This window comes from Pinus tabuliformis, chromosome 9 (assembly GCF_031772625.1).
Source record: "Pinus tabuliformis cultivar Carrire ecotype Pingquan chromosome 9, CPIR1, whole genome shotgun sequence".
Classification (NCBI taxonomy): Eukaryota; Viridiplantae; Streptophyta; class Pinopsida; order Pinales; family Pinaceae; genus Pinus; species Pinus tabuliformis.
In genome coordinates, this window is record NC_142307.1 from 1,383,426,036 (window position 1) to 1,383,444,611 (window position 18,576).

The 18,576-nt window shown below is 36.4% G+C and overlaps 1 protein-coding gene across 1 annotated transcript; it reads right to left on the bottom strand.

Annotated features, from left to right (window-relative positions):
• Window positions 1–9,578: 9,578 nt before the first annotated feature.
• On the bottom strand, window positions 9,579–12,262 carry LOC149153643 (uncharacterized). The gene is made up of 4 exons (XM_089443885.1): window positions 11,976–12,262; window positions 10,998–11,235; window positions 9,787–10,520; window positions 9,579–9,703 (listed from the first exon to the last, which is right to left on the bottom strand). The coding sequence occupies exons 1-4, from the start codon at window positions 12,260–12,262 to the stop codon at window positions 9,694–9,696; spliced, it is 1,269 nt and encodes a 422-aa protein (XP_089300011.1). The 3' UTR covers window positions 9,579–9,693.
• Window positions 12,263–18,576: the final 6,314 nt, after the last annotated feature.

Sequence of the window (18,576 nt, forward strand, 5' to 3'; positions counted from 1 at the left end):
ATAAGAAATATAAAGTACGAAGGAATAGCCATGAGTGCAATAGGAGCCTCAGGAGGTATAGGAGTAATATGGAACAAAAGCAACTGGAATATCATAGATAACAAACAAAACAGATGGTGGATTAGAATAGATATGCAAAGCACAGATATGAAGGAGGAATACACAATCTATAACGTGTATGCCCCCCCTCACTTCAGAGACAAAGCTACTTGTTGGGAATCTTTGACTGCAGACATTGAGACTACCCAAGGGAGGAATATCTTTCTAGGAGGAGACCTGAACTTAATAAGGAATGCAGAGGAGAAGCTAGGAGGGAAGTTTTTCATTGACCCATATAGAGAAAAACTGGAGGATATCATACAAACTCACAATTTCATAGACATTCCTCCCCAAAATGGCCGTTATACATGGTCAAATAAAAGGACAGGCAGGAATAATATCAAAGAAAGACTTGATAGAATCCTCGTACAGGAGCGCACAGCTGCCAACTTTCCGAGGATTCGTAGCACAATCATTCAGGGATTCATTTCTGATCACAAACCCGTGGCGCTGTATTTAGACAAAGAGGAAGACTTGGGTCCGCTGCCATTCAAATACAACAAAGTCTGGGATTCCAGCGAGGATTTCAAAGCCATGATAAAAGAAATCTGGAGAACAGAGATAACAGGCTCCCCGCACTTCGTTTGGGAAACGAAGATCAAATTGCTGAGGGTTGCCATAAAAAATTGGGTGAGGAATCACGTGAAGGAGGAAAGGAAGGCAAAAAACGATCTGCAAATGAAACTAGAGCAATGGAATCAGGAAAAAGAGGCAGTCCAAGAAACGGAAGAAGATCAAAGGAAAGAAGGTGAGATGTATAAAGCATTGTACAATCAGCACCGTAAAGAAGAGGAAGAGCTAAGACAAAAGTCAAGATGTCTCTGGCTCAATTCTGGGGATAAAAACACCTCGTTCTTCCATAACTGTCTCAAAGTAAGGAGAGCTGGAAATAACATTGAAAGGATAATGTTTGAAGGGAAAGAGCTAACGGATAAAGGGGAAATCAAGGAGGCTGCCTCAAAACACTTTCAATCTCTACTCACAGCTGATCCCCACTATCAAGAAAATACAGACTTCGCCAACATCATTGAGAGAAAGGTCTCAGAAGCCCAAAACTGTGAACTAGACAAAGAAATCTCAATAGAGGAGGTTGAGTGGTCAATCAATAGTATGCCTCTTGACAAAGCACCCGGGCCGGATGGCTTCACGGCGAGCTTCTACAAAACACACTGGGACATCATCAAGAAAGACTACATAAGAATGGTGAGAAATTTCCACTCAAAAAGTAAAATGGGCAGCAGTATCAAATCTTCGCATCTAGCTCTAATCCCAAAAGAGCCCAATCCTCAATCCTTTGACAGGTTCAGGCCTATTTCATTATGCAATGTCTCATACAAAATCATCACAAAGATTCTGGAAAATAGGCTGAAAAAAATCCTTCCCTCACTCATCTCGGATAACTAAGGAGGATTTCTCCCCAAGAGACACATAACAGATAATGTAATTCTGGTTCAGGAGGCAATACACAGCAGCGTTGCTAGAAATGAGAAGGGTATGATAATCAAGCTGGATATGGCGAACGCCTTTGACAGGGTAAACCACACATTTCTGAGGACTGTGCTTGCAAACTTCGGGGTATCAGAGCATTTCATCAGTAGGATTATGGAATGTGTTTCCCACAACTGGACAGCTCCTTTAATCAACGGTAGGCCATGCAGCGCCTTCAAGAGCACAAGAGGCTTGAGGCAAGGCTGTCCTCTTTCCCCCTTCCTCTATATCATCATGGCAGAGACATTAAGTTTGCACTTGGAAAACAAGCGAAAGTTAAAGGAAATAACAGGAGTGGACATCATCCGAGGAGCCAAGGGGATCAATCACTCCTTATTTGCAGATGACACCCTTTTAATCGGCGGTGCCTCAAGCCTCATGGCCAGGAGATTCAAGGCCATCCTGGACCTCTTCCTTCAAGCCTCGGGGGGCAAATTAAACAACAACAAATGCATGATTTACACCTGGAATGTTCCAAGATACATAACCCAAAGGATCTCTATAATCATGGAAATCCCAGCTCAATCAAACTGGTCTCACTTTATGTATTTAGGACTGCCTCTGGCCAAAGAGACAATCAAAAACGAAGTTTGGGTCAAGCTAATTGAGAAGCTGAGAGGGAAACTACAGAGTTGGGGGATGTATTGGCTTAACCTGGCGGGCAGAACAATCCTCATCAAAGCAATCCTTTCAGCCCTCCCTATCTACCAATTTGCCATCACCCTCGCACCTTCAAGCATTCACAAGCATATGGAGCTGATCTTAAGAAGCTTCCTCTGGAAGGGAGGAAAGCAAGACACAAAAAAATTCAGTTTAGTAAAATGGGAAAAGGTCATCCTCCCCATAGAAAATGGTGGACTAGGAATTAGAATTCCCAGGCTGGCAAATATGGCAATGGGCTTCAAACTAACCTGGAGAATCTTAAAAGAGAAGGGATCCTGGTGGGCAGAGGTACTCAAAAAGAAATATCTGAGTGGGAGCAATAGCAACATCCTCTCTGATGTAATCACAGAGAGGCAATGTACCCCTGTTTGGAAATTGATCAAAAAAACCTTACCCCTTCTCAAGTCTCACATCTCTAAAGTCCCAGGTAATGGGAAACATATCAGCATATGGAGGGATAGAATCATGGGTTCGGAAGCCAAGGAAAAGTCCATCAATTTGAGGCCACTGCAGCTGTGGATGTCAGAAGCTAATCTTAAAACCCTTTCCGACATCTCACTTTGGGACCAAAACAGCTGGAAAGGATGGAAAACTATGCACCTACCTAAAGATTTAGAAGACCTATGGAACGAACTTAAGCTATCTCTTACAGGGGCTGCCCCTACAAGCAGAACGAGAGATGATAGTTACGCTTGGGATCCAACTGGAGGCAATTATACAGTCAAGGAAGGATACAAGGCGCTTCAAAACCTAGCAGCACCCAACAATTGGCAATTTTACAAAGCAGCTTGGAAAATTGAAAGTCTTCCGAAGATCAAATTTTTTAATTGGACCTTGCTTCATGGCAAAATCCTAACAGCAGAAAATCTAAGGAGAAAGGGTATTCAGGGTCCTTCATTTTGTTTTATGTGCAGGAAGGCGGAGGAAAACATCAACCATCTCTTCATTGAGTGTCCGGTAGCAAGGTCTTGCTGGAAACTCATAACTAGCCCTCTAGATATAGGAGAGCTACCCAATCAGACTTCTCTCCTTCAGAAAGGTTGGGGGAAACTCTTCCCTTATGCAGGCAAGAACATGATCCTCGCCAAGAGACTATGGACCAGCATCCCTTCAAACCTCTGCTGGCAATTATGGTTAGCCAGGAACGAAAGTATATTCAAAAACAAAAAACCTAGTATAACAAGTATTCTGGCTAAAACAACTGCGCTCATAACAGAGACTATTGAAGCTAATGGGATCCCTCATGCTGACCCGGTTTACACAGATGAGAGGGCGAAGGAATGGGTCCGAAGATTCAACCATAAGCCAAAAACAAAAAGCAAATCAATAAAAGGAACAGGGCAGAATGAATGGAAACTCAGAGGGAGGAAATCAATAGTTGGATCCAAAATCAAAAGAGGTCCACGCTTCACTTCGACGGGGCTTCAAAAAACAACCCAGGCAGAGCTGGAGCAGGGGGAATAATTAGAGATCCTTAAGGGAAAACAATCGTCACTTATGAGTGAAGTTTGGGTACCATGTTGAACAATAAGGCTGAAGCATACAGCTTCCTATTGGGGACCTCCATTGCCCTGAAGCTGGGCATTCAGGATCTCTTAGTGTTAGGGGACTCTGCAATTCTTATAGCAGCCATGAATACTGGGAAAGACTTCAACCAAATTGCTTTAAACAGAATCAAAGGAAGAATAGCGGACCAGACCAGGAGCATCAACAAAGTGACCTTTAAGCACGTCCTAAGAAGCAACAATACGGAAGCGGACAAGCTGGCCAACAAGGCCACGGGAAGACCCACGGGTAAGGTAAAGGAAAACAACGAGTTCTATGACAAAGATATTCCATAGTCAGCACGATATCCCCTTGCACCAGATTATCAGTCACCTCAGGCATCCGCTTCAATACTGCAGGCCGGCGCACACCCGATCCTCTTCAAACCATATCCTTCTCGACTGCCGAAGTTGGGGAGATAGGACAACGTATCGCCCTTCGGAATCGAGGAATGCAGGAAAAGGTAGGAACTCATCATTGTACACCACAGACAAAAACAGAGGGCGTGATCACGCCCATGCTGGCTTCAGGCTCCAAGGACCGGTAAAGATCAACTCAAAAGATCTCACGACAGCCAAGATCAGATTCACCACTCCCCGATACAAACGTGAGCAAGCCCGCTTCGCTCTTATAAATCACAGCGAGTCCCTCAGCGCTACCACATCTCATTGCAATCTGAGACAGAGGCGAAGGGCTCTTAGGAGGCGGGGACAACAGTCAGAAGGCCTCTCTCAAGACAACAAGATCAGTATCTGGGTTAAAGGAAACACCGAGCTCCTCTCGGTTGGCAGAAAATATCAGACTCCCTCTGCTTACACTGCCCTCTCTAATCTCAAGCAACGTTCGAAGGCGCCCAGCCCGTCCCGGGATACAGTCGACACTCCACTGCCCAGGGTAACCAACTCTCTTTATTTCTGTGCATTTATTAGTGCTAATAGTTTGGTTTTTGTTCTCAGTTGCGCCCTCACACAGCATCTGAGCCTCCCGTCACATATTCCTCCGAACAAGCAGCCCTGTAGTATCACCCTCACGCCCTCCATAACTCCAGACACTCCTCGAGGCACTGCTGAACCTGATTCATACAGGATGGCTGAGCAGCACAATCAGCCTGCCAATCAGTCTCAGCCTAGAAACTCTATGGGCAATATTTTCAACAACAAGGAGTGTAACATGTGTAAAGCACATGTAGTCATGATCAATGCCCTGAACAAGCAAGTGAAGGAGCTGACTGAGGATTACCACGCTGATAGAAATTCCAAACGCAAAAAACTGGAGAAAAGGAAGAAAGAGATCGAAGATTTAAAGGATCGTTGCATACATATGGAAGCTGCCATAGACCATCTTCGTTCCCTCACCGAAAGCCAGCAGGCTGAAGCCTCAACTAGAGTAAGCAGGAGGGAACACCTCCCGGATGACTCGGTCACCCAGCACTCTCCTTAATACTTATGCACTGTAAATTTAGTTGGCTAGGAGGCTCGTTTGTCAGGCAATATAGCCGTTGGCTTTTAGTTTTATGTTTAATCAAGAGAAGCTTTGAGGATTATGGGTCTGCGCACCCACTTTTGAACCTCAGCTCTCAGAGCTCTCCCTTTTTTGAACTAGATTTCTGAATTGCTATTTTATAATATACAAGTAGACGACTTCGTTAAAAAAAAATATTAAAATAGACGACAAATTATATAATTATCCATTCAAAAACTTAGTTTTAAAAATAAAAATATAATATAAATATTATAAGCCATTCAAATTTGAGTGAAAGATATGCATCAACATTTTTAGATAGTTCATATATATATATATATATATAAAACAAATTAAGTAATTTTTAAAGTTTCCAATTCCAAAAAAATTGTTAAAAAAAAGGTTAAAATTTAAATTCATTGTTTAATTTCAAAATCAATTTACATGCGTTAATTTCATATAAAATAGAAGGCCCAGGAAAATAATGAGCTGAACTAATATCTATATCTATATCTATATATATATATATATATATATATATATATATAAATATAATATTGACAACCACCACACAAAAGCTTACATAAGTGTGGGAAATAATATGCACACACTTCTAGGAATGGAAATAATATGCACACAAGTCTTCTATTAATAGGAATGACGTAGTACATAACCACCACTTGATTATCAATATGCCTCCCTGCCAAGTTTTTATTTATTCATGGGCATCTATATTAACCAAGGTTTGAACACATTGGTTAAAAAAGGGTGGGCTATTCCTCAACAAAGTTTGATTCTCATATTATTTTTTCATGCTAGTATATACTCAAACTAAGAAAGTATATACTCAAACTAAGAATTGAGTTGTATTATATTATTTTTCCATGCCAGAATATATTCAAACTAACAAAGGAATAAGACTAGCTATACTAAGCACTATTAGCATTAGGGAAGATAAGATGTTAAGTATAGTTTTGGAGTTTTGTAGTTAGATTTATGGTATGGCACTTTGGAATATCTATGGTAGTTATTGTTAATTGTTGATATTTCGAATTCAAGAAGAGATTCATCTTCAGGACAATGAGTCAAATGACACAATTGTAGCAAAGAAATATAAGTATGAGACTTTTGGAAATGGAGCAAACTAACAAATGAATAAGACTAGCTATACTAAGCACTATTAACATTAGGGAAGATAAGATGTTAAGTATAGTTTTGGAGTTTTGTAGTTAGATTTACGGTATGGCACTTTGGAATATCTATGGTAGTTATTGTTAATTGTTGATATTTCGAATTCAAGAAGAGATTCATCTTCAGGACAATGAGTCAAATGACACAATTGTAGCAAAGAAATATAACTATGAGACTTGTGGAAATGGAGCAAACTAACAAATGAATAAGACTAGCTATACTAAGCACTATTAACATTAGGGAAGATAAGATGTTAAGTATAGTTTTGGAGTTTTGTAGTTAGATTCACGGTATGGTACTTTGGAATATCTATGGTAGTTATTGTTAATTGTTGATATTTTGAATTCAAGAAGAGATCCATCTTCAGGACAATGAGTCAAATGACACAATTGTGGCAAAGACATATAAGTATGAGACTCGTGGAAATGGAAGAGGAGAAAAGGTTGACTAAAAAACCCAAGAATGATGATTGATTATCCAATATAACATGTATTTTTTTTTTTCTCTCCTCAAAATAATGCATAGTTCAGTTTCTCAAATGCTTTTTTTTTTTTCCAACCATTTAGTAATTAGTGCTTGATGGTGGCATAAGATGCAATTCTCGGAATCTCTTTAAAAAGTTTTAATCAATTGCTCTCCTTTTGGTTTTAATCCTGGTTTAAGTATGCACGAATTTGTTTTTCCATATGTCACTCAAAGAACTCAAACCCACCACCACATCATAACTCAATTAGAGAGACTATGTATAAAGGAGATATCTAGGAAGAAATTTTTTTGCTTAAAGAAAACTAGGATTAAAATCTAAAGGAGAGCAACTAATTTGGATTTTTTAAGAGATGCTAAGACTTGCACCTTATACCACCATCAAGCGTCAATTACTAAATGGCTAGAACACAAAAGCATTTGAGAAATTGACCCATGCATTAACCCCAGGAGAAATAAAAAAGATACATTGATATATTAGACAATCATCGCCTTTGGATTCCTTAGCCAACCTTTCCCTTCTCCATTACCTTGCATCTCATACTTATATATTCTTTGATGCAATTTTATGCTTTGATTCACTTTCTTGAAGATGGATCCCTTTTCAAATTTGAAATGTTGAGAATTAACTATAATAAGTATATGAAGTTATGATGCATGCAAATTCAACTACCAAAAATTCACAAAAAAATAGAAAACATTTCACTTTTTACAAATTTGTAGATAAATAATAAAAATTAAAAGTATCACTGTCAAAACATTTAAAATGGAAAAAATAAAATCAATGTCTATTATATAAATTAAGACTCATGGAAGTTTAGGAACTTATATTTTAACATCAACCATATTTATTTTGTAAAAACAAACAACTTTAACAAAACCACACCATTCCAAATGTTATTGAGAATCAAATGTTATTGAGAATAAAGAGTATGCAAATAAAACGTATTCATGGATGAATTGGTTAATCATATAACTAGAGGTTTAAGACTTTTTTCCAGTTAGAGATGCAATTTCAATTAAGACTTACACAAGTTTAGCAAAACATATTTTAACATCAATCATATTTATTTTGTAAAAACAAACCTAACACTAATAAAACTAAACCATTGCAAATGTTACTGAGAATAAAAAGTATACAAATAAAACGTATTATGGATGGATTGATTAAACCATTGCAAATGTTACTGAGAATGAAAAGTATGCAAATAAAACATATTATGGATGGATTGATTAAGCATATTGCTGGAGGTTTAAGATTTTTTCAAAAATTAAAAAATATTATAAAAATAAAAGAAATTAAACATTTTGCATACTTTCTAATCAAGCTTCACAATTAAAAGAAGAGTTAAAACGGGGCCTGGAGTATGCCCTAAAACTGCTTCTGCTTGGCTAAGAGCTCGTCTTCCTCGGACGTAAGGAAACGGGTTAACGGCCCAAGACCCAGAGGCATCTGGCAGGAGTGAAAGTCTGCTCCCTTACGGACCACCAGCGGGTTATTTCAGGTGGCGTGGTTTTCCTTGATAACAGTGATGTGTCAACTGACATTCGCAGATAGCAGCCAGAGATAGCTGTCCTCACTGTTGGTTTGACAAACTGAATTTGATAGGTTTTTCCACCTTTTGAAAAAAAAGAGAAAAGAAAAAAAAAAAGAAAAAAAAAAAAAAGATAAGAAAAGTTAAAATAGCTCACAACCAAAAAAAATAAAATAAAAATTGAAAAGTCAAGACCACAAAAAGTTGTTGCATCAGACAACCATATACGCAATATTCTTCATGCTTTTGATCAATAAGTTTTTTAAAACAATGCTATTGTGCATTCAAATTAAATTTTGCATTCCTTCACTATAGCTTAAAATCCTGTATTCTTTAAACTTATGCGGATAATAATGCATCCATCTTAAAAGTTGATCATATGAGATTTGTTTTTAATGGTTGATCGTATGAGATTTGTTTTTTAGTGGTAAGCTTTGCATCTAACAAATTCTAGTAAACTATCCAGTGGTAACAAAAGAAACCTGCATTGGCACAATGCAAAAAAAACCGTAGTACTGAACAAAAGAAGCAACACTGGTATTTCTATAGTAGTCTTTCTCCTATTCTACAGACTTTCATTTGCCATTATATTCTTTCCATAGAATAAATAGACGAAGGAGATCTTAAGTAGTAAATTTAAGTCGATATAGTATCAGCTGCAACACTAATGGCTTAGTCTCATCTGCAACACTAATGGCTCAAGGTTTTATTGATGTCTCTGCTCTCATTCTACAACTCCACTTGATTTAAGTCATATGCTACAAAGATCTTTATGGAAGAGTAACTAAATGGCGGTGTTATGTGCAGAGATATCAGAGGCAAAGACATGGACCACCAACAGTTCTAATGGTGAAAAATATAAAATACTAGTGGACAGATTGTTTCTCATGAATAGTGAGCTAACTACAGAGATTTCTCTGAAGCTTGAATTTACAGAAGTTAACTAGAAGGCACTGCACAAACAATGCAAAAACTTGCAATCTAACAAATTAATGTTACCATAATGAGAAGAAATATTAAAACGATTAATTCAAAGTTCAGTTTTTGTTCCAATTTGGAAACCTTTCCCATTCTCAGTGTCTTTACTAATGCTGCAACCACTTTATCCATCCCTAAACCCAAATAAACAGAAAAGACTGTTTAACTATATCCTTCAATTCCTATGTTAGAATCCTTGAGCAAAAGATCCTTCCTATCATGTACAGAACTGCCCAAACATGATGTCCTCTCAGACATTCCTGTGCGGAGAAAATTGAACGAAAGAGGTCAGATTAGTGGGGAGAAAATTATTAAAATCACAAATGCAAAGGCATCAAATTACCTGGAATCCCACCAATCTGCAGCTGTTGGAGACAATGACAAAGGCTCCAATGAATCGAAGACATCGGTGGGAAAGCCTCCAAGAACGCTGTCAGGAGTGCAAGAATCCTGTTCCTCTTTCACTACTTCTGTGTCTTCTGGAGGAAGCGAAGGCACAACAGAGGAGAAACTCTGCATCGGATTCTTGGTCTCAGATTCTGCCTCGTCTGGCTGTAGCAGGAAGTCTAGGATATTGCTGTCATTGGGATCGATGTACAGGTCAACACCCAAATCACGGTTGCCATCCGATTCATCCAAGTTATCTTCTTCTATGCCGGGTAAAATCTGCGGTACCTGAGAGGTCGCGGGTTCGAAACTTGCAGTCGCCATGCTCTTCCTTGACAGATGATCCAAAAGATGATCCTTTGGAGGCCTTTTCCGGTTAATTTTGGGGCTTTTTGCTGTATTGTTTATTGTCGTCGATGACACTGCGGAGCCTTGGCTGGTATCGTCGGATACGACTACAGACAGAGGTTGGATATCGGTTAAATCTGTGTCCATTAAAAGAGAATCTCCTGCAATTAAATCCTGCAGTTTAACCATCAGGATGTCATCCATGTCGCTTGAAAATCCATGATGGCGGTCCGGAGGAGTTACCGAAGCAGATGGGTCGATGGCACCTACATCTGGAAATGGTTGCAACGGGTCTGTAGCTCCTCCAAAAGGAATCGATTGCAAAGGCACAGGAGCTTCTACCTATAATTGCAATAATTTCTACATATGAATCAGAGCTTCTGTATATGAGGCAGGGCAATACGGTTTAATGGCTAAAACTGCCTATTGCTATGTAAAAGAGCTCTAAGAGTTCAAGTTCAAACTCCATTGCAGAGAGGTCTAATTATTGACCCTCTGCGATTTCAAAATATTTTTAAAATTTGTAATTGATATAAGTTTATTGGATATTTTTAGGTGGATCTTGAAATATCCAGAAATCTGAAATTTGATTATTAGGAAAAAATATATTTTTATAATTTTTAATTGTTTCTAAAATATTCCCAAAATCTATAATCTGTACTCTATAAATTAAAATAAAGTTAAAACTCTCTGGTACAAATCCTAACCCTAACCTAACCCTAACCCTTTTATGTGTAGCTGAAATTTTGATTTCCACTCCTCATTAAAAACCTGATGATATTATCTATTTAATTTCATTACAAGCTTGGCTAGATTTACCTCAAATGGAGAGAAGTTTGATAAGCAGCCGACTTTTGAGAAGTCAAGAGTATCAGAAGACTGTGGTTTGGGGCGCTGTAACGCTCGCATTATGCGCTTCTGGCGTGTGCTCCAGAAGTTCTTGACATCATTGTCTGTTCTTCCTGGTAAATATGAGGCAATCTTGGCCCATTTGTTCCCCAGTTTTGCTTGCATTTCTACCACAAGTTTTTCTTCTTCCGGAGAGAATTTGCATCCGCTTTTATATATAAGAATGCACTGCGTTAAAATGAGAGAAAAATTCGAAAAGCAACAGCTACTCTGGAGATTCCACACAATATCACACCACTTATCGACGACTGAAAGTTTATTAGAATTTGTTAAGCACAATGCATCATCGCAGTTCTGCATGATTCTGGTTCTTGTGGACGTTGTTTCTTCTCGTCTATGCATGATCTTGTATGTTTGAGTAACAGATTTGAAGTTTCATTTTTATTTTGGCTGTTAAAAATGTTTGGGTAGAATTTTTTGCTCCAGAATCATTTCGCATTTTGAGATTTTTTCTGCTTTGCTAAGGATGAGAATAGATGAGTATGGTAATTACTAATTAGACATCATTTTCAGTAGAAAAATTAAATTGAATTTGATAAAAAGATTTGAAGTATAGTTAGAATCATGCCATGTCTTATGATTTAAGTTTCATGTAAATTGAAATTTTGTTTTAAATTTTTTACTTCATTTTTCAAAAAGGGGAGACATAATTCCAAATCAAATGAAAACTTTTTTGAAATATCAAATTTCTAGCTACATAATTATATTGTTCAAGAGTGAAATGCATATTGTTCTGGGTATGAGATATTTTTATAAAGTAAGATTGATTTTTTGTTGTTTAAAAAATATATATTTGTTTTCTGCAACAAAGCATGTCATAGGAAAACAAAGGAAATGACATTTAACATGCATACCAATTTTGAGCTTTAAATTAGACAAGATGCGTACCTTTTAAGGTCTGGTTTGAGCTTGTTAACCCATCGCAATCGGCACGATTTACCAGTGCGAGGCAATAATCCCTTGGACCGAATGGAGCTCCAATCCCTTGGACCATATTGTCGCACGTACTCGACCAAGATCTCGTCTTCCTCTGGCATCCACGGCCCTTTTCTCAATGCAATCTCTCCATTGTTATTATTATTATTGTTACTGATGCTACCAATATTAGTATTAGCAGCAGCACCAGGTGTAATTGCACTGCCATTTTCTTCAACGCCGTTCATTGCATTCTGCATTTTGTTGTCCAGATCACACAATAGCTAAATATAACTATAATCTAAATCCCTGATCGCCTAAAATCCAGAGTTTCTCCTAAATATTATTAACCAGGTCGTGGACAGTAGCTTCTCCCTCTGATAAACAACCAGCAAAAGACATCATCCCTGCTTTTGTTTTGCATATGAAGCACAAACCGCATCTCTACTTCACATTATAAAATCCAATCCATATAAACCAATCTAGTGTTATTTTTAAATTAATCAGTCCGATCTCAGAAAATGCTCTCAATTCTTTTTCCCAGTTTCGAAATCAAGAATGCCACAATTTAACTATTTTTTTTGATATTATATCAGAAATCAAAAGGTACAATCTCTTGACCGCATAACAACATACTACACCATTTAAAAACCAGACAATCAATTGAGACCATTCCCTTTGGCTCTCATCAGTTCAAGCACGAAGAAATTCCTTCAAAAATCTGGACAGATCCCTGCAACTGAGAAGTAATTTAATTGAAATCAATGTATGCGGAGTTTGATAGATGAATGTTGAGTCTAACACAAATGAATCTCAAACTCCCCTTAAACTGCTCTCAAGATCTTCAATACAGAAAGGAGCAAGAATCGACATTTCCTTGCACCCGACAATTCGCCGATGGTCGGGACTGGGCAGTTATTTGGCAGTTAAAACAATATCCATGTACGAGGAAAAGGTGTTCGTGAAGCTCTTACGTGTCGAAATAACTTTGGTGGCTTCACTTCAGGATAAACAAAAATGAAATCAGTGCAAGAATAACTGCTTTACTCCATTTCTTGTGGTGTAATAGCTAGGGAACATCCATCTTCTTTGCTCTTATATTTCCTAGATATCTTGTAATTATAGTTGAGATTTGACTGTATTTTCTTTAAAAAATTCTTCATTAGCACATCTAACAAATTCTTAAACTCAATGCATCCTAAAAACGCTCTCTCTTGTTGTGACAATCACCTGTTATCATTGAACTTAGCAACTAATCACTTGTTATCAATGTACTTACCAGCTTATCTCAAGTGGATGAGGTAGTGCAATAAGAAGGTTAAAACTCAGGTACAAGTAGTATTAATCAAGATTATGCATGTCAAATGGAACCACTCTCATACTTACTAAGCTCTTGGTTAGGAAGAAATTGTGCGTTAGAACAACATTCATTCCTAGTGATAAAGGAAAGGAAAAAGGCACTTTCCTTTGAACTTTGAACTCTTATTAATGATTCTCTCATTTAAACCTTGAATCTACTAATGATTCTGGGCCATGAATCATAGTTTTCAAATAGCTTTTGACCAATATTTTTTTTTAAACATGTTAGGTTTAGTTTTTGAGATATTTATATTTTTACTTTAGTATACTTTATATTGCAATCTTTTGAAATATAGTTATGTTCATGGTAAATTATATTTTGTTCATGGTAATAGTTTTATTCAAGATCTATAATGGATCATTATTTAATTTGTTAATTATATGGTATATCTTAGAGTAAATAACTAGAGCCTAGTCTTATTGAGCACATTTTACAAATCCATGCTAAATTGGATTCCTACAACTTTTGTAACTTATTTTGAGCAATAAACACTTATTTTTGGGTCCAAAACTTTGTGAACAGTGTTCCCAACCCCTCAACATTGTTGTGCTTATCAAGATCTTTTCATTTCACTAAGAGAAGCTTGTTAGCATTTTTATAAGAGAGTTATGCCTTATGGAAGTTGACCACCATATTATCTAGTGGATGTCAGTTCATGTCTTATTACCCCACACATGTAGAACTATTCATGTACATCATTTTAGGAATATTCTAAAAGGCCTAAAATCCTAACCCTAATCAAGAGGTGGGACATGCAAAAAACCATGATCCTAGATGGCTATTAAGTCATGTTAAAACATAATGGAAATGAAAGAGACAAGTTAATTGATTTTTTTCTACAATTTAGTAAAATATTATGATATCACAATATAATACAGGAAGAAATAGATTTTATAACAAACTCTCATAGACCATGATGTCTATTATGCCCCGAAATAAGTCAATCTTTCTTTATACCTTGGATTATACTTTTGAGAAGAAAAGGGCAAGGGACAATCCTCACTTTCATTTTGGTTTTGCCACATCAAGTTTACTAAGGTACATCTTATGTTCATTGTGTTAATGGTGTGTTCTTTTTTATTGCTCGAAGGTTTCTCTTGTTTTTCTCAATTTTCATATCAAACATGATATTGTTATAACATTACATACTAATCATAAGTAAACGTTGTAAAATAGAGTATAACCTTATTATTTTTGTAGTGGCATTTGAATATTTGTTGTGATGAACTATACAATGGGTTATCCACAATCGCTTGGCATATCATATTGATATCAAAACAATTTTCTTTGGGGTTTATGAAATATCATGGTATGTAGAGATCAACATAAATAAGTCTCTTTCAAACCCTTCCCATGGAAAATGGGTACAAGAAGATCCTTAGGGATGACTTTGAGAGAGATTTATAAGATTAGAAGAAACAGTTTTTGACATTTCCTATAGTATGGAAATATTAATCTCTTCTTTAGAGAGAAAGTCTAGGACATATGGAAGTTGAATAACTCTAACAAGGAAATGGGATCTAAAAATAAACACTTGTACTTATAAAGATTAAAAAAGGAACTAGAAAAAGAGATGTCAAATTACAACATTACATCTCCTCATCCTTTGTCAAGTGGAAGCAGAAAATGGAGATCGATCCTTATCAATATGAGATCGACATTGTGAAATTAATCAACAGTTGTAATAATTCAAATTCTATTTGAGTGTACATAATATAGGAGAATAGAAAAAGACAATTTTCTTGATGAAAACTAGAGGGTAACAACCAAAATTAGTGGGAAAGATATGTAAAGATACTTAAAGTAGATGGTGATCCATTAGTAACTAAGTGGGAGGTGTTTAAAGCCCTCATTAAGTCCAAGTTTTACCATATTGAGGAAAAGGATGATTATTGGACCTCTTGGCACTACAACTAACAAAAACAAGTGTAGGCATTGCATGAGTACATTGGCCAAGTTTAGAAAACAAGCCATTCAATTACAAATATCTCCCAAGAACCAAGCTGTAGTCCTCAAGTATTCAAGTGACCTAGGTTATTCTAAAATAATGACAGTCTCTCATGACACATCAATGACAATGGGAATATGGAAAAAATAACAATCTTTTGATTTATAAGGATGATTTGAGGTACAATTTGAATATGGTGTAAGAAGAGGAAATGTATATAATTGAATTAACTTTCTAAATTGATAACTTTTACTATAGAAATTCTAATATCCATATTTTACCTTTCATGCAAAACGTAATGCATATGCTCATGTTAGTGTGGTAATTAATACCTGAATGATAGAATTTCCTTAAAATAATCTATACAATTATAAAGAACAACTAGTTCTTGTGTGCCACTATTTTTGTAATTTCTTAATGTTAGTTTAATTTTATTTTTAATTAGGAAAGTTTAGGCTAACCCTTAAATTACAAGGTTAAGTGTTAGTTAGAGTTTTAGGAACTTGGCATAACAAGCAGATCTTAATCTATATTAGTTTGGCATTAGCTTTTTCAAATGGATAAGGTGATAAAATCTATAGTAGGAATGAAATACCCATGTGTTTTGAAATTATAAGATACATTAATAAAAAATAATGAGCAATATGTTTTTTCAATTATAAGTTTTTGTTAAGGCCTAAAGGCCTGGTTTCCACCTCGACCATGGTCAACATTCCCCAACCCATCATGTGAAAAACCTTCTAATAAAATCATAAACCACTTAGAGATAAAATATCCCCTATGCATGTCTATGTGATGGTTTGAGGCTCATCCATGGAACTTTATCCTTGTAAGATTCATTAAGGGTCTAATTCCCTTGTTCGTGATGCAGCAAAACTGCGTCTTTGCGCGTGGACCTGTGGGTTATGGGCCCACGTATACATCTTTGATGAAGTGAAGCTGCATATTTACATAAATCAGAATTTTAAATTAATTAAACCCCTGTTTAATTAAAGTATCAGACCCCGATCTCTTTAGCGGATCCCAAACAAATTAAATTCCAGTTCAAACCTTATCGCATTTGATTCAAATGCTAACCAGCACGCATCTTCCAGAGTGATATCCATCATATCTCATCCATACATAATGAATGGTTGTGATCGATCTGGAATTCAACTCGATTAAATCAGAGTTCATAAGATATCATTTACGAAATTTAAATTAAATCTCGTGCATCTTCTGACGTGATTACCATCAGATTTGATCCCTTCAAGCGAATGGTTACGACTAACTGAGCTATTAACACAGTTTTATAAACTATCGCATCCGTTTTTGGAATTATCGTTTGCGCTTGTTGGCACGCGATGACTATTAGATCTGTTGAATTTGTTCGATCAGACGATTCACAACGATCTCACCTTCTCTACTGGGAAACTATGTCTTGCACTTCCGCTATGTTTCTTCCTTGTCCACCTAATTTAAACTGTCACTATTATCCCTTTGCAGCTTAATCAATAAACAATCTACTTCCATTCACTATTAATCGATGTCGGAACTCAAGAGATCACCTGATACGATTAAGGGTTCACAATAGACTTGTGGTCCAATTCTAAAGAAAAATATGGTGCATAAAGCTTTTAGTCTTCCACAGTTAATTTCCCAAATTATTCCAATACTTCAAGCCCATTATACCAAAGAAACCGAGCTTTCAACTTGTAAATCAATTAACTTCAATTATTTCGAAGGGAGAATAAAAACCATCCGGGGTTTGACCATCCATGCGCATAAATTTGAGAGGTGTAGGAAGATACCAAATTTTAAGATCAAATCCTTCAATAATTCGGAAACCTACATAAATACACATACATGCTTTCTTGACAAACTCTGCCAAATTTTAATTTATAATCACACAAGAAATTTACACAATTCATAGGCCTGATATGCAATCAAATGGCCTTCATCATATCCCTCTCTCACACACCTCTACTCTCTAACCTCTAGCTTTCTCTCTTTTCTAATTATTCAAAAGATCACAATTTGTACAAATACGGATTCATGAACCAATTTAGTTCAGATCCAACAATCTCTCACTTTTTCCTAAAGTATCTCTTCAGCTCCACTCTTTTCTCAAACAAAATCCTAAATGAAGTTTTTAAATCCACTAAATCCTCATTCTTCCTGGGATTACTCAATTGTCTCTAAAATCTCTTCATTCACGACATATTCTCCACAATTTAAATTTACAATTTAAAATTTCTTCAAACTCAACTAAACTTAAGAAAATAAATAAAATGATTAAGGGAACCCACTCCCTTTAGTAAATGTGAAATAAGACTCATGAGTCTTATAAGCTTTGAAGAATGCTCCTACATCAGACTTCCCAGGTTGAAATAATTTGACATGGACTCCTGTTCATGAGTCACCCAACTACTCCTGTTGCAAACTTCATTAGATTTCATCTTCCAGCTGGCTGTCTAACCTCTATCAATTGCAGGTGCATTTATTGCCTTCTCTTTTCCTCTTGGATGCCAAACCTCACTTTGTAACTTGCCATCTTTGTAATCATGCTGCTGCTCCATTTTTTCTGCCACTGTTGCTTTAATCCTTCTAGGTTTCCAAATCTTACATTGTTGTTGTCCTCTCTCTTTGCTCATGCAGATTTCTTTTGTTAATTTCTCTTCTTTGCTGGTTCTCTTCTTGACTGATTTCTTCATCCACAATTTCTTGATTTTCTCTTTACACTTTGCAACCTTTCTCAAACACGTGGACCTTAGTTGAACTCCACTGTCAACTAACTGTTGTTCATTCTCTTTTGCCATAGAAACTATGAAATTTTTGTCCAATTTTACTTCATCTCTTTCATTTACAACCTGTTGGTTGCACTTTATAGCTTCCCCTTCATTGCTATGAAAGACAATCGTTTCCTCTATATCATCAGGTTCACTTAATAACTTTTCCAGCAAATTAAATCTTCCTTCATATTCAATAAGCATGTCATTTACATATGACTCCTCTTTCCTATACAAAACAGAATTTCCATCATAATTGTCAGATTTAAAATTACTATGCTTTCCATTCTCCACTGATAATTCTGTCTTCAAGTCTTTATGCCGATTTTCTACAAAATTTATGAAACTGTCAACAAATTTGATTTCAACACTTTCCTCTGCATTACACAGTGTTCCTTGTTCTAATACAAGACTATCATTCAACAATTCAATAGCTAGAATTTCTTGGAGCATATCATTATGAAGTATCCTTTCATCTTCTGTACTTATACCATTACA

Excerpts from the sequence above, each read along its gene's own strand:
- LOC149153643 (XM_089443885.1), bottom strand. The coding sequence starts at position 12,262 with ATGCAGAATGCAATGAACGGCGTTGAAGAAAATGGCAGTGCAATTACA. Across the intron at positions 11,236-11,975 it reads CTCAAACCAGACCTTAAAAG|CGGATGCAAATTCTCTCCGG; the intron begins GTACGCATCTTG and ends TATATATAAAAG. Across the intron at positions 10,521-10,997 it reads CAAACTTCTCTCCATTTGAG|GTAGAAGCTCCTGTGCCTTT; the intron begins GTAAATCTAGCC and ends TTGCAATTATAG.